At 42.2% G+C, this 17,602-nt stretch overlaps 1 protein-coding gene across 1 annotated transcript in view; it reads right to left on the minus strand.

Annotated features, from left to right (window-relative positions):
• The window catches only part of LOC148030694 (putative plastid-lipid-associated protein 13, chloroplastic), a 79,821-nt gene extending 63,239 nt beyond the window's left edge, over nucleotides 1–16,582 (minus strand). The window contains exons 1-2 of the mRNA XM_087687042.1: nucleotides 15,918–16,582; nucleotides 15,472–15,593 (exon numbers count right to left, since the gene is read on the minus strand). Coding sequence (XP_087543168.1) covers nucleotides 15,472–15,593; nucleotides 15,918–16,226 — 431 coding nt within the window. The 5' untranslated portion in view covers nucleotides 16,227–16,582. The remainder of the gene's footprint in view (nucleotides 1–15,471; nucleotides 15,594–15,917) is intronic.
• Nucleotides 16,583–17,602: the final 1,020 nt, after the last annotated feature.

Raw genomic sequence — 17,602 nt, forward strand, 5'->3', positions numbered from 1 at the left:
GCCACATCTAGTCGGCGCCCACCTGATTTGTCACATGCTGACTATTGAATCACATCGCCAGCTCACCCGCATGATTCGTCACGTGCTGACCTACCCGACTTGCTCGTCTATTCACTGTCTTGGGACTCTTGCACTCCTGAGCTGCCTCTTGCCTCCTTTGATACCAGTTTGATGTCAATGTGCAAGGATCAAGATAGAGTGCAAATCAATTTCAATGCAGAGTTCAAAGTAGGAAGAGTGAGCAAAACAGAGTGAGAGCACGACACACAAATTGTTTGGTACAATAACAAGATGTATCACTTAAGGTTTTGATAATATATATAAAGTACAAGTGTAAGGGTGCGTGCATATCCGAACACCATAAAAGGCACGATGAGCCTTTATTCCCAACATCAAGAACCCCCTCAAGCCCTACATCATGAAGAGTGTCACAAGCCCAACGAGGAGGAGACTAGGGATCTCGCCTCGTCGCTCACCATCTGCTGAAGTTTCAGGAAGGTCCACCGACCACTGGGACACAACCGATGAGTCCAAGGGCTGAGAGCTAAGTTCCTCATCTGAAGAAGAGTCTTCAAGAGGCACATGCTCCAAAGGAACAATCACGTGTGCCCAGCTAGCACTGAGATCTCCAAGAACAAGGTGTTCCTCACCCCCTCTGAGGCTGGAACTTCCACGAACCAAACATCACGGCTCGTGTAGACATCCTGCTTAACGGGATCATACAATCGGTAACCTTGAAACTGCTAGCTATAGCCCACAAACACCTATCTTTTGGAAGCTGCTTCAAATTTATCACGCTGTGTTTTCGGGGTGCGAACATAGGCGTCACACCCAAAAACCCTGAAATACGAAACATCTAGCTTAGACCCAAAATATGCCTCATAAGGGGTCATACCAACAACAACGGAAGTAGGGGATCGATTAAGAATGTGGATTGCAGTAGCCACAACCTCAGCCCATAGACACTGAGATGTCTGTCGATGCTCCATCATGGTGCGGGCCATCTCGATCACACTGCGATTCTTCCACTCCAATATGCCATTCTCCTGAGGGGTGTTTGTGTTGCCAAACTCCTGGTGGATACCACGATCTACACAAAAACGAGCAAAGCTCATTAGAAACAAATTCTCCTCCCTTATCCAATCGTAAGATCTTCAATTTCCGGCCCGATCGATTCTTCTCAAAAGCAACCAATCTGTAAAGTTGGAGAAAGCCTCGAACTTCAGCTTCAAGAAATAAGCCCATGTCATCCTACTATAATCATTCACAATTAGCATGGAATACAAGCTCCCTCTAAGGGACTCCGTCCTCATCGAACCGCAAAGATCAGTAGAAACAAGCTCCAAGGATATTGAAGATCAAAGCCTTGCTGGGAATCACATCACGAGTTTGCTTCCCGCGGATGCAGGATATACAAGGTTGTTGGCTCACCACAATATCCGACAAATCTCAAACAAGTTGTCCCATAGACACCTTCCAAAGGTAATCATAGTTGAGGTGGCCCTCAGACTGAGTTTGAGAGGTAAGAAGGAAAGAAGTCAAGGCAGAAGAAGACTGCAACTCATAGACTCCATTCTCCTCATAATCTAAACCAGTCTTGATCCATGATCAAGAATCCAAAAAGAATCCACATCAAATTTGACCAAGAGGCCGAGAGCACAAATCTTGTGCACAGAAAGTAGATGGTATCCCAAGGCCGGCACATAAAGCACCTCGGAAGTATAGACACCACCTTGCCCATCTGGAATAAGATGCATGTCACCCGGTCCCTGAATAGGAATACAAAAACTATCACCAATGAGAATCTCGCCTTACGAAGGCCATCAATGATCAGCACCTGCTGAAGGAGTTATGTGCCGGGAGGCACCACTTTCAACAATCCATTCTCAAGTGTATGGGGCCGTCAACGCAGCATCAGAAACCTTTAGGGTTGATGCCTCAACCACCTCCAAGTGGAGGAAAGTAGCTCATGAGGAAGCAGCCACTGCTCCGAAATCCTTTGAAGACTTCTCATTTTCTTTCTTCTCCTTGTTGTCGAGGCAATCCTTTCTTCCAGCAATCTATCTTGCCACAGATGTCACAAGTGGACTCCTTTTCCTTGTCCTTCTTTGATTTGTCCTCCTTCTTTTGGTCCTTCCCCTTGATCCAAGAGGACTAACCAACCAAGGCCTCAAATTTAGAAGCATTGGTCCCTTTCAACTGCTCCTCTTGGTCCAAGACCATAGGAACCAGCTCCTCCCACCAAAGAATCTCAGACCTCCCTGAAACAATCAAGGCGAAATAAAAGCCACTAAAATGGGGTGGTAACTATAAACGAAGAGTTATCGCCATGTCTTCAGAAGTGATCACCTTCCCTACATTTTGTACCTTTATCTGAAGCTGCCTCTGCTTGTTAATATGCTCCCACATAGAAGATGACTTATTGGCACTCATGGTCCTTATCTACACTTCCAAAGAAACTCATTTCATGACGGTCATACGATTATATATCTGATCAAGCTCCAACCATATCTCCCGAGCCATCGTCAAATGCTCAATATGAGAGAGAACAGCTATAGTGCATGAGAGAAATAAAAACGAGCGAATGCAAGCATTGAGTTTGTCTCAATGTGCCTAAGCCTTTGCCAACTCAAACTTATCACTTGAAGAGAGTCTGGACTCGTCTCACAAAGAAGGACAATGAATAGCCTCCGTAACAAGCTCCGCCAAATCATAGGACTCCAAAATGGCAAGCATCGTAACCCGCCAAATGCGGTAGTTCTCGCCATCGAGCTTTTGATCTGATGGAAGAGCCAGTAACATGGGCACCTTCTGGTCAATGATCACTTGAAACTCTGTCTCAGCCTCAAAAGTCACCTGCAATGCCTGCAGAAATCACAAAAAGCAGCCCCTCTAATTGTGTGAATGTAGCTTGTGAGGCTCTTCGCCGCTCATTCCGCTCCTTCACCTGCTAGATGCGATGAAAAGGTAAAATCTTTGATTGAAGTTAGTAACCTTAAGGGTTTGTATAAAATAGAAACAGCCTCCACTCCATCTTGGTATACTGTAATAACACATTATCTATCCACAAGAGAAACTAGAGCCTCTTTGTCTAAGGCTAAGAAAAGGAAAATTAAATAGCAAGCCTTGACGTTTGCCTTAACTATAGGAACTCTATATCAGCAAGAGTAAATGATGTTTATCATCCATGCGTTATGCTTGATGAGGTTCAATTTATCTTGGAAGAGTGTTATGACTCTGCCTGTGGGTGGAGGCCACTTTGGTGGACAATTGACTACACAAAAAGCCTTAAGAGGTGGATATTGGTGACCGTTAATCTTCCAAAATGCATTGTGTAGGAGAAGCTCCAACTTAAGTATGAAGCTCCGTGGACCATGAGGGTTGGTAGCTTGTACGGTAAGTTATAGAATATCACGTTCAAGGCAACTAATACATTCAATCATTTATTCTCCAAGTGACACAAATCCACGATTAGCTTCACATGTAGCTCACCCTTCCCAAAGCCCATCTACTGGGGATTATTTTCTACAAACTACCTCCAAAGTTTGATAGTGTGTGGAGATATGCTAGGGTTTACAAAAGAAAGCACTGAGTGTACAACCACAATTGAAACACAAAGAACTCAAACACAAACCCAAGAATGCAAAAAATGGCCTACTGCAGATGTTGATGGTGTCAACAAGCTAGGGCAAAACATAACCTATAGGAGTCGTCAGGCTTAAGGGCAATAGCTGGAAATAACCACAACAGCAAGCTGAATGAGGTGCTTGATGGATGGAGGCTAGGAAAAACTAGGGTAACCTGCAAAATAAGGGATGAATTGAGTGGCCAAGCAACCTCCTATTTATAGATGTCCTCCAAAGTTTGGGTGTTTGATTATGGGACACAAAAACTTTGGTAAAATTTAAGTTTTAGCACTCTTTTAACAAGCTAATGAAGATTTAATGTGTAATGCATCTTTTTAGCTTACAACCCCTCTCATGCCCAAAATTGGAACCAAAAAGGGACTACAAGCTTAGTTTGGCCCATAATACCCCAAGGCCTCCTGCTTGAAAGCAGTCAAGGTATCACACCAAGGGTGCATGTTGGCTGCCCAAGGACCTACCAAGACTACAAAGACGATGGTAACCTTACCTTGGGAGCCCAAAGGGTCACCCCAAAGAGGCTGAGGTATTGAACAATGGGTGCTCGCATCAATTGCCCAATGGTCTACCATGATCTCCAAAGGCAATGGAACCACTTTGAACTTTGTTTCTTTTTTTTATTTGGAGTAATTATGCCCATGGGGGAAATAAAGGAATGGTTAGATCCAACGTCACAAGACAAGAGACTATCCCAACCACCCATCCACGGTGTTGGTGACAAGGTAAAGGGGTGAAGAAATATGAAAATGTGGTGATAATAGAGCCACTAGTGAAACAACTCAAAATCCGCTAAAGGCATAGAAACAGGGAACGGCCGTTCCGGCCTGTAGGAACGGCCTAACGCGTTCCAAACCCTCCAGGAGGTGAAACAGCCAGGGAACGTTCCCTGCCGTTCCCTACCGTTCCCTGCCGTTCCCTGTTTGGAACGGCCATTCCAGGCCTGTTTACTGAAAATTGACGTTTTTTCTTGTTTTTTTTTTTTAAACTTGGGTCATAGTCCTTCTACCACATATTCACCCATCTCCATTGTTTAATGTGCACACACTAATCTCTCTCTCTCTCTCTCTCTCTCTCTCTCTCTCTCTCTCGGGTTGAAGATTCAAAGTGTCAAGACAACCCACAATCTAATTAGGAGTCCATGCAAAGTTCAAATTTGATGCATTATCAACTCTTGCAAATCAGAATCAAATTTCAGCCGATCCTCAATTCCAAGGTATTCATCCATTTATATTGTCTAATTTCAAGGGAAATTGGGATAATTGGGGCAATTCAAGGCAATTTGGAGCTATGGGGGTAATCAATCAATGTTGGGACATTTGGGTCAATTTCATGCATTGACGGGTATTGGGGCAATTAGAGGGACATTCTTTGGGGCAGTTTGGGTCATGCAGGGCATATTTGGGGCACTTAAGACATGTGCCGTTCCCCCCGTTCCCGTTCCTCGACCTTGGACGTTCCCCCCGTTCCAGGGGGTCCCGTTCCCGTTCCCGTTCCCCGTTCCAGGTAACTATGAGTTATACAGCAAGCTATACCTGCAAAACAGCAAGCTGTTAATGCAGATTTACAGGCTGAACAGCCAGCAAATATTAACCACTGGGGTCTGTAGGTTGACCAAAGTGCAAAAACAGCCAAACTGATTTGTTCCTGAAGTAAACTATGTGGTTGATTATGTCATGTTAACAGATTGTGATGAGCCATCATGCTTCCAAGAAGCAATGGACAAACAGGATAGTAAAAAATGGCGAAAAGCAATGCTATCAGAGATGGAATCTCTCATGAAGAATGGCACTTGGGATTTAATACATTTGCAAAATGAAAGTCACTTCTGGTTCTTTGCCTAAGTACAAGGCACGCTTGGTTGTTAAAGGGTACAAGCAAGAACATGGAATTGATTTTGATGAAATCTTTTCTCCTGTAGTCAAAATAACTACTTTGCGAACCATCTTGGGCTTGGTTGCATCTGAGGACATGGAACTCATACAAATGGATGTAAAAACCGTCTTCTTACATGGAGATCTACATGAGGAGATCTATATACAGCAACCTAATGGTTTTGTTGCAAAGGGAAAAGAACACATGGTATGTAAACTCGACAAAAGTTTGTATGGGCTGAAGCAAACACCACGCGAATGGTATCACAAATTTGATACATTCATGCAATCTCACGGATTTCATCGTTCTCAAGTTGATCACTGCTTATATACCAAGAAGGCAGCAGATGACAACCTTATTCTCTTGGTATTGTATGTGGATGGCATGCTAATTGTAGGCAAGGATGTTCATGCCTTGGACTCCTTGAAGCAGAGTCTACACAATAGCTTTGATATGAAAGAACTTGGTGAGGCAAATCACATTCTTGGCATGCGTATACTCAAAGACGGATCAAAGGATCTTCTTTATCTATCATAGCAAGAGTATATTATGAAAGTTTTGCAATGTTTCCATATGGAGGGGGGGAAAGCTATCAGTATACCATTGCCTCCATATGTGAAACTTAGTGCAAATGACAGCCCTACATCAGATGATGGTAAGGTTGAAATGGTCAAGATACCTTATGCTTCAGTTGTTGGTAGCTTGATGTATGCTATGGTTGCTACACGTCCTGACATTGCATTTGCGGTGGAAGTGGTTAGCAGATACATGGCATATCCTAGCAAAAAGCATTGGGAAGCAATGAGCCGTATCATGAGATACCTTAAGGGCACACAGGATTTGTGTATCTGCTTTGGTAAGCAAAAGTCATATGTTGTTGGTTTCACGGATGCAGACTATGCTGGCCATCCCGACTACAGGAAGTCTACTTCACGATATGTGTTTATGTTCACAGGAGGAGCAGTCTGTTGGATAACTAGGCTACAAAAATGTGTTGCACTATCTACTACAGAGACAGAATATATGGCTGCCACAAAGGTATGCAAAGAAGCTTTATGGCTTTCACGTCTGGTGAGAGAGCTTGGGATTACAGAGGTTCCTATCCTCCACTATGATAGTCAGAGTACTATCATACTAGCACGAAATCCTATCTTTCACGCACATACAAAGCACATACAAGCGAAGTATCACTTTATCAGGGATGTACTTGACAGCAAAGGCATTGAGCTTGTCAAGGTACATACAGATGATAATCTTGTAGACCTTACGAAGGGTCTTTCAACTGAGCGGTTTGCTCATTGCTGCCAGATGATGGGGATTGGATAGTATATGTGTCTTTCAGCTTTGTACATACATAGACTTAGTTGATTATTTCCTCTACCTTCAAGCACGTTGCCTATAGGTGGGAGGTTGTTGGGAATAAAGGCTCACCATGCCTTTTACCGTGTTCGGGTGTGAACGCACCCTTTCACTTTTATACTTTGTATATATTCAAAACCTAAAATGTGGTATATAAGTCTTTGTACAAACATCAAGTGTCGTGTTCACTCTCTCACTCTATTGCTCTCAACTCTCTACACCTTCACTCTTAGCTCAGCTCACGTACAGCCTTCTCAACAAGTCACTAGTTGCATGGGCACTAGCACCACCTCCCTCTCTCTAACAAGGCTTGCACTGGAATCTGCAATTGATGACTGAATGATTGTGGAGGAGGGATCCCGAATATATAGCACAAAAATATATCATAATATGATCAGGTCGGCTAGCATTAAATGCCAAGCAAACAATGCCTCGTTGTAGCATACATGACCATCCTATCAACAATGCCTTTGAGGATACATGACCATCCTCGCTGTGGCATACATGGCCATCCTATCAACAATGCCTTTGAGCATATGTGACCATGGATTCCCTGCCAGACCGCCAAAGTGTCCCCACACATGAGCTTGGACTAGGAGCCAATCCCACTCTCTATCAAGGAACAGCCCGTCATGAATCTAGATGTCAATCCCAACTCTAAGATTTCAAAATCTACTAGAGTTCAATCGATACATCAAGGAAGTCCCTCTTTGAAACTTGTGCACTTGGGTCCTGTGTACCTGTATAGAGGACACTCACCTACCCGATCTCACCACCCACTCACACTCCCTCTCTGGCACTGGAGAATCATGAGGAATGACAACATCACATATACTAGAACGTAGCAAAAGGAGGGGCTGCCAAGCCCTTCCCTCAATCCAAAGAAGATGACCCTTTCTGCACCTTGGCCGACGCCTTGGCTGGAGGATCCAAATTGGAGTGGGAGTCGGAGGAGGATTCGGCAAAGGAGTCCATATCCAGCTTCTTCTACTTCCCCTTCTTCTTCTTCTTGAAGCCACTAATTCTTTACAATCCTTGCGCAAATGTACCTTCTTACCACAATGAGAACACTCGGGCCTCAGCCTTTGACTTCTTCCTGTCACCCCTCTTTGAAGTTGCAAATACTTCATTGGAGCCACCATACTGAGATGGAAGCTTCCCCTAAAACCACAAAGACGCCTCATGGTCAAGCAACATAGATAACATATGCATAAAGCTCACTGGCGATGATGATGTCTAGGCCAAAAGGGAGCTTGTAGAGCACAATCCCCACAAGATTAGCCTTTGGAAGGGCAAATTGCATATAACGAAGCTAATCCTATACTTATGTAACACGAAGTAAGAATGACTTAATAATATCCTTTGGTTCAAACGTCATTTATTGAAGCTGTTCATAGAGGGTAACTACACGCATGCTCGAGGGAGCCTCATACAACATCCAATGCTTTGCCCATATCGCTGAAGTTGTCCTACAAGAGGTGACCACTGGAAGAGCCTCTTTAGAGATACAACGAAGAAGAGAAGAATATGCACAAGCATCATCAAAATCCCATGTAAGCACAGCTTCCTCGTGGTTTACCTGGTCCCAATCGTCAGGGAGAGGAGTGGAAAGCCAAGGACACTCAATTGCTCCAAAAACCACATATTACAATTGCTTTTGCACAAACCATGCTTTCATAACAGCACTCCATGTTATATAATCAAGGCCCTGAAGTTTGTCATCAGTGGAACAACAAGGAGGAGCCATCTAGAGAAGATAAGAGAAGAAGATAAAGAATAGAGAGGGAGAGAGAGAGAGAGCGAGAGAACAGCCAAGCACAACATAGACTACACGAAGTACAAGTTCACACAGTGTCAAGGGAAGTTGATCACAAAACATCTACAAAGTGCAAAATCCGAGATAATTAGGATGAGAACAGTCAAAAGGTTGAAATCACTATCGCCCAGCCTGCACAAAATGCAGCTGCTGCAGATCAAACCGCAGACAAACAAACATTAAATGCAGGGCGTAAGCATTAAGATATTGCAGAAGAGCAGAAAACACAGACAGCTGATTGAAAACGCAGGCTGCAGGGGGCAGAAAATCAGGCCATTTGCAGCAGGGATTGGTCGCCTAGGCTGCAGCAGACAGTAAACAGCTGATCAGCAACCAAATAGTGAGAGGGCAGACTGTCCACGCAGAAAACAGCGCCCGAAGCCTGAACACAGGCGTCTAACACCATGTCAAAATGGAAGCGTAGAAGATTGCTGTAAGAAGACTGCTGTAGTAGGCTGCACAACACGAGAGAAGCAAAAACAAAAGAAAACAAAGAACACTACAAAGAGAGAACTCAGAGATATGCTCGAGAAATGGAATCCACATACCAAGCATGACACAATCGCGTACAACAGTGAGTCACTGGCTGCACGGGCACTAGCATCAGCTCCCTCTCTCCAACAGGGCTTGCACTCGAATCTACAAGTGATGAATGAATGACTATGGAGGAGGGAGACCGATTATATAGCACAAAAATATGCCATAAATATGATCAGGTTGGCCAGCAATAAATGCCAAAATCTCCATAAATGACACATTGAAAATGCCTAAAGTCACTACAATGCTTGGCCCACTAAACCACATGCCCAAACTCACTCATGAGCTGACAAAACTGCTAACACCTTGTGTGATACACTACTTAGCTCTAGAGAAGGTTCTTGCATATCCACTGTCCTGTTCTTCTCACTGCACTCTCGTTGGTGTTGATCCTTTCTCTATGTGCTTTCTTTACTACTTGAACTCTTGATACTGTTGTGAGTCTATTTTGATGGCTCATCTCTATCCCTCAAGATCCCTTGCCTCTACTCAGCTTCTTTGTGTCTCTCTCATCATGGCTCCTTCGACTTCTCGTATTGAAGCTCAACTTGCAGACCTTGGTTACTCACTCTACCAATGTTATGTTAGAGACTCGTTGTGTTCAAACCCAAGTTTCAGTGAGAATGCTCTCTTGGTGCTCCATATGTTCCAATTTCAGAGAGGGGGTGACCGACGAAAGAAGCAGCAATCTCAGTACTGTTATTGTGGCAAGAAGGGACATCTCCAAAAGGACTGCACGGCATTAGCAGCTTTGTGGAAGGAGAAGGAGCAGACAATGATGAAATGTAACAAGACTCTCACGGCGAGTCTTCATCATCTACAAGTCCAAGTTTAGGCTCCATCCATGCAACTCTAGCACAAGCTACAAGGGCCTCCCTTCTAGCTTGCTAGTACAAGTGATATAGGTCATCCATCAACTCTTCGAAGCCAAAGAGGGAGTGTGAGAGGGTGGTGAGTTGGGGTGGTTCAAACTCATCTATAGTCTTATACAAGTTCCCATGATCCAAAGAGGGGTTTCCCTAACACATCAACTAAAATCTGGCAGGTTTTGAAATCTTGGAGCTGGGATTGATATCCACGTTCATGATGAGCTGTTTGACAAAGAGCAGGATTGGCTTCTAGTCCAAGTTTACATGAGGGGACACTTTGGCATTCTGGCCAAAGGCGAAATCCATGGTCATTTATGCATTGTGGCATTGGTAACAGGATGGTCACATGTGCTATTTCAAAAGCATTGTTGACAAACATAGAGAGCTGCTATGATTCTTCTCTATTTTCAACAACTGGTAAGATCAACATCAACATCGAGCTCTATCCAAGGCACCTCGGTAGTGGCTTGTGCACCCACTGCTTGGATATCCATGGTCCTATCTAATGGTCATCGTTGTATGTACTATGATGGCTCATTATCATTGTATATTGTAATGTGCAAGATCACCCATGATCTGAGAGAGGGTGTTAGAAGATATAATGGCCCCTACTATGGTTGAGTATCCATGTTTCCAAGAAATGAGATTATAATAGAGCTTCACACTTGCAACCTCTTGTTAGGACAATGTTGAGCAATATGTCTAGGTCCTCCACAATACAAACATAATCCTTAAGAGCGTCGTTGTTGCTTTTCTTAAGCTGGCAATGACTTGAATTGGACCTAATCAATCTTCACAAGCTTGATATTGTTTTCTTGGGAGATCATTGTTATCATAGCATCTAGACTTAATGAAACCCCATTGCACTTCTTTTGACATCTCTCGAATGGCCGATTATCACATTCTATTGCTTAAGAAATGAAATCACTTAATGTATGAACCTTTGGCATTGTCAACAAAATAGTATCTAGACTTAATGAAACCCCATTGCACTTCTTTTGACATCTCTCAAGTGGCCAATTATCATATTCTATTGCTTAAGAAATGAAGTCACTTAATGTATGAACCTTTGGCATTGTCAACAAGAGATCTTTGACATCATCATTCAATCTCCAACTAAATTGGCTAAGAAAATAATCCTTGTGCCAAGTCAAATCGCAAGTGAGTTATCGGAATTCAGATGCATAAACTGATGCCGCTCTAGACCCTTGACATAGACTTATTATCTTGGTCTCAGCAACTCTAGCTTTATCAATGTCTCTGAAGATAGGTGAGAATTCTCAAACCAAAGCTTTGAAATCATAAAGTAGAGGAGATTTTGTCTCAAGGGTGTGAACCAAAAGAGGGATGTACCTCAGAGAAGTATGCCGACAAGTCCCAGTTAAGAAGCATCATCAAGATAGTGCTCAGGTTGCATGTGAATGAGCAACCACACTAGCTACAAAAAGCCTCCTAACCTTTGGCTCCTTCCTATGACTAACTACAAAAAAGCCTTCTTGATGTAAACTTGTCTCTTGGAGTTCTCAGAGTTGATTTTGAATATCATGGATAGCCAACCCCAAAGTTTGGGATTACTCCACTTATAATCGAGTATTACCCTCACCAAGTTCTTGAATTTATTCTTAACTATTTTGTAGAGTGGTAATGACACTTTCCATCATCATATCCATCACAACTAGGCAAGATCAAGTAGAAGATAAGAAATTACAACAATATACTTCTTGATACAAGATTGATATAATGGTATTTACAACAAGACTAGATCCTCAATATAAGACAAGACCTCAATACAAGACTAGAGTGAATACAGGATAACACAAGACAAGACAAGAGCCTCATGAGTCTCAACTTGTATGTTGGAAAATGACAGCCAGCTATGGAGGAGAGAAAAGAGAGACAATGAGAGTGTGTTGAAGCAAAACAGTAGAGTGTACTTGCTGAACTGAAAAAATGAGAATGAAAGGTACAAGATAGGTCTAAGATAGGCCTAGCTCTAACTCAACTAAAGTTAACTGACTTTAACTCTAGCTCTAAGAGTGGTGACAACTTATAACTTTAGTTGTGTTCACACTAAGAACTGAAAAAGAATTAAAGACTAAAACATTGGGTACTGCCCACAGAATGGGCATATTCTAACACCCCCCTGTAGTGCCAATGCGGTAAAGTACAAAAATGATCAATCACCAAAGGATAGCAAGTTCAAGGACCTGCAAAAAGCCTCAAACTTCTCACAAGGTAGTGCCTTGGTGAAAATGTTTGCAACATTTTTCTATGTAGGAACATACATCAAGCCGATCTTCTTGCATAGCGTCTCTCTCTAACATAATGGTCATGCACCTTAACATGTTTGTATATTAAACCTATGTAATAGCTTATCCATATACTCTAACTGTGACATGATAATACCATGCTGATTTTTGGTGAATTGAATCCCCAAATAATAGTCTAGACATCCCATATTTGACATAGCATTTCAATTCAGCCTTGAAATCCGCAATTTTTGCTTCTTAAGGTCCAATGAGCAATGTCATCTATATAAAGAATGATAATCAACGAGTCCCCCCCTTCATTCTTAATGTATAGAGTAGGAGCAATTGGACTGTTTTGAACCCTTTGCTAGCCAAATATGCATCAATTTTAGAGTACCATGCACAAGGAGCCTGTTTGAGACCATAAAGAGCTTTGTTTAGCTTGCATACCATGTGCTCTTTCCCCTTAACCACAAACCCTGGAGATTGTGATAAATAAACATCCTCATGCAAATCCCCATTCAAGAATGTTGTCTTAATGTCCAACTGCCATAATTTGCAGCCATAGCAACTACACATCTCACCATACTCATACAGGATGTAGGAGCAAAAGTCTCTTCATAGTCTATGCCCTTCTTCTATACATAGCCTTTTGCTATCAACCATGTTTTGTACCTGCTTATGGTACCATCAGCCTTGCGTTTGAGTTTAAAAATCCATTTTGTGCCAATGGCCTTCTTGCCAAGTGATAAATCCACAAGATCCCATGTAGAGTTAGTGGCAATAGAGTCTAACTCATCCTGCACGGCCTGTATCCAATGTACATCTTGTTGAGCTTCATCCAAGGAAGTAAGCTCATCATCATCCAACAGTGAGCTCATAAATACATGCTCATCACAATCACCTGCCTCCATAAAATCAGCCAAATGGTGGCAATAGAGTCTAACTCATCCTAAACGGCCTGTATCCAATGTACATCTTGTTGAGCTTCATCCAAGGAAGTAGGCTCATCATCATCCAACAATGGGCTCATAAATACATGCTCGTCACAATCATCTGCCTCCATAAAATCAGCCAAATGGGCTCCCCCTGCATCATGTATTGCATATCTAGTAGCCCTTCTAGTGCATTGAGCTAAAGGAGCATCCATTTTACTCTCCTAAAGAGTTTGTAATAGCCATCTCGGGACTGTTTTTGCTGCATTCACAGAAACCCTTTCATGTTGTTCTGCATGTGGCAAACCATCATCAATACCTTGTTGTTCAGGCATATATGGTGCAACAACAGCTTGATGTATTATGTCTGTCCAGCCATTTATTGTAGGCACAAACTCCAAAGAAAGTGGCGAGAGACCCTCAAAGACATCACTAATGTCATGGGTGGCTGACATTTGAAACTAATCATGTGAAAATGCGGTATTTTTAGCAAATATGACATCTCGCTATAGAGGAGAAAAAGAGAGACAATGAGAGTGTGCTAAAGCAAAAGAGAGTAGTGTACTTGCTGAACTAAAAAAATGAGAATGAAAGGCACAAGATAGGTCTAAGATAGACCTAGCTCTAACTCAACTAGAGTTAACTGACTCTAACCCTAACTTTAAGAGTGGTGACACAACTTATAACTTTAGTTGCGTTCACACTAAGAACTAAAAAAGAACTAAACACTAAAACATTAGGCACTACCCAAAGAATTGGCAAATTCTAATGTCGTATTGGCAAGACTGAAAGGCTTGTAGCCCAAGACCCCTACTTATCCAAGAGTTGAAGAGGTTAAGGGAAAGCTTCTAGATGACGATATCATTGATGACAATAAGCATCGTTGACATAAGCAATGACATAATCAATGCCCGGTATAAGCATTGATGTGAACGCACTTCTAGAACCTTCCAAAGAATTTTCTGAAACTTTCTTAGAATTTTCTAGGACCTTTAAGAAGTTTCCACAAAATACTAGGTTTTGTAGTGGCCATAACACAAGGATCTTCACTCAATGCACCTAATATCATATAGCCTCAATTTGGTGAGACGATAGCAAAAGAATGCTCTTGCTCTTGAGATATGGAAATCCAAAAATTGACATAAAGGTAAATTGCATCATTACCTAATGTAGATCAACCATATTGATTAATATTGGTGCCACATAACTTATATAAGCTATTATATTTTCACAAGAATTGTAGTATGTAGAGCTTTTACACATGAGCTAGTTGAGAATTTCTAAAATGCAATGAGAGTCAATTTCTAATTTTCCATATCTCCAAAGCAAGAATATTATCTTATTTTGTTGTACAATATGAAGCAATAAGACCTCCTCTTGTTTACTAAGTGAAAAAACTGCACAAATCATCTATGTTGTTTGCACATACACATACACTTGAGCATCTCTATGAAATAGCTATACTACAATTAGTTGGGCTTTCTAGAACACCTCCTCAAATCCTTTACCAAGGACAATATATTTGCAAATCTAGGAGTATACTTTACACACTTGATTAGATGAAAGCAAACACCAAAGGGATTGCGCTTTGTTATTTTCCCACCTCTACATTCATCTCAATTTCACAAACAATGGACACCTCAACTTGTATCTTGGGTACTAGTGATCTATTGAAGGTCAAGGGGTGATAAACATGCACCTTATCCACAAATGCAATGAATAATATTGCCAATTGGGAAGATATGTGACCATCTGCCACTTCAAGAGAGTCCATGAGTCACTTGTAACAATCTAGCCTCTTTGTATTATATCCTCCCAAATGATTCAAGACCCCACAAGTCTTGTTGGAGATAAAGGTTTCAATAATGTTAATATGATGATAGCACTCCTTCATGGATTTTCCAAGAGATGAGTCTTTTACCCCGTATGGATATCACTAAATAGACATGACTAAACAATGGAAATATGGCCACAACTCCATATAGACATAAAGTCATCGAGGTTATAATGACACAACTAACTCTTGCACATCATATGGACTGGATAATCCCAACTGAAACTAGTAGAATATTTTGCAAGAACCACATTTACTCTGTTTTGGAGCATCTACTCTGTGTTATGTGAAGTAATTGTAAGAAAATCGTCTTAGCTGCAGTACTATAGTGCTGGAAAGGAAAAACCAACACTCACGTTGTAGGTCGTGGAGTGGGGTTGAGGCGCTCTAAACTCACAATTCTCTCATTCACGTCAATCCGAGCAGAGGTACTTGCACTGACAGCGGTCACTGCATTCTCCCCCCCGGCATCTTTGATCTGCACAAAAGAATAAATCGCATTTAGAATTGCCACTGCGCGGTGCAAGCCGGTGATCAAATGAGGCATTAAATAAGAGGAGACGAAGTAAAGAGAGCTACACATGCTAAGTTTGGAAATTTAGAAGCTCCATCGCTTTTGTTTTAATGAGAGGGTTTTCCATCAAAGCAGATGGTATGGCCGATAGGAAAACGATCATGCAAGCTCATCGATGACAATGAAGCATGGCAAGTTCATCCAAGCAACTTGCAATGAGCACGACTCAAAAATAAATCTGCATCAGATCGGACAGATTTATAAAATGGACAGCGTAAGGGGACTTACAGCAAGCAAAAGAGCTTCCTTTGCCGCAATACGTTCCATTTCCTTGGCATACATCATAGAAGAGGGAGACGAAGGGGAAGAAGCAACGGCACGCACGGCCTGCAGGCACGTGCGACGACATTGTCGCAAGCGCAGCCGGCATCGAGGAAGGAACGGTACGGAGAGTAAGGAAGAAGAAACCGACGATAAGGATGATGGTTGTGACGATGTAGATGACGATGCTGAAGAAGATGATGACGATGAACCTGAAAGAGACTCCGAATGCATATACGAGGAGAGCGAGTTTGCTGTTGCTGCGGCCATCGCCATCCCGTGTCTCTCTAGCTCTCTCTCTGTCCTGTTGCTCCCTGAATAATATCACTTTTCAGATTTCAGATATACGAGAAGCAGGCTAATTGCAAACCAGTCCCACGACCGGTTGCCATGACTTTGTTACTTGGTGAGCTCGACACGAAATTGAAAAAAACCCGTGTCGGCCCTTGGACCACATGGCAAGATCGAGGCCATTGATCTTGTCATGATTGCTACCATTCAGGTACAAAAGAGAAAAGCCACGCTTGTCAAGAGTATGCACTTAGCCACCACAGGCAGGTTAATCAGAGTCATGGTTAAGCACGTGTGGCTGCATGCCTGGAGGCTGGACTTAAGGACCGATTTGGGACTCAGCGAAGTGCGTTAGACTCCAGAGCACCACCAAAAATAGAGGGTTCAAGCCCTTGGAAGAGAGTGGACCAAGAACCTACAACGGCATTCAAACTGTCCGTCAAAACACTAGACATTGTTCTCCTCTAGCATAGTCCCATGGTATAGCTAGCTATTCTTAGCAGTGTTTCATCCACCCACTTATTATAATGTTACCTTCACCTTACTCATGAGATGACACTAGACATGGACGTACTCTAGATTGTCTCATAGGCCACATTGGCCTTATGTAGATCTCTCTCTCTCTCAACAATGTATTTTTCTATTCTTTGTGTTAGCAATGTATTTATTTTGTCACAATAACTACTTGGTATAATGCACTGCACAACCTTGGGTTTCGCCTGTGTTGTGCACGCAACCCTTGGTTTAGGGTTTGGTCTACAAATTGTGGATGCTTTGTACTAACAACAATTTGAAGGAGTTAAATTGGTTTGTCTATTTTCATTTTGCTTTCTCTAATCCGTGCATCTTTGCCAATATTCTTCTACCGTCATCTACTTTCCACATGTAATGTTTATCGAATACAATAGATAATGGGGACGAAAACAAGCATCAACATGCATGTTGTCATTCGAATGTCAACAACAAGAAAAGCAATCTTTTGTGCCTATCAAAAGTTTTGGGATTCTCTATGAAGTTCTGTAGTTCAAATGTACTACACATCATGTGTTTAGCCCAAATTCTTCCTCCATTTGCATGTTCTAATGTGAGAGACTCCACTAGTGTGGTTTCCCCAATCTCTTTCTCAATTTGCATGCTCCAATTTGAAGGAGAGTAAATTGTAGCATTTGCATGCATCATATTTTCCTTTCTTGTTCAACATCAACTCACTTTCTCTTGTCCTAGTTCGTGTTTGTCTTTGAATTCAAATTGCATGTGTCTTTTTTAACTTAGTTGTCTACACTTCCTTTGTGTTTTTTATTTTCTACGTGGAGTTGTTGTTATTAATAGAGTGAGGTAGAGTGGAGAGAGACCATTTGTAT

The sequence above is a fragment of the Lygodium microphyllum genome, chromosome 10, assembly GCF_053477565.2.
Source record: "Lygodium microphyllum isolate KBCC chromosome 10, Lygodium_microphyllum_v1.1.10, whole genome shotgun sequence".
Classification (NCBI taxonomy): Eukaryota; Viridiplantae; Streptophyta; class Polypodiopsida; order Schizaeales; family Lygodiaceae; genus Lygodium; species Lygodium microphyllum.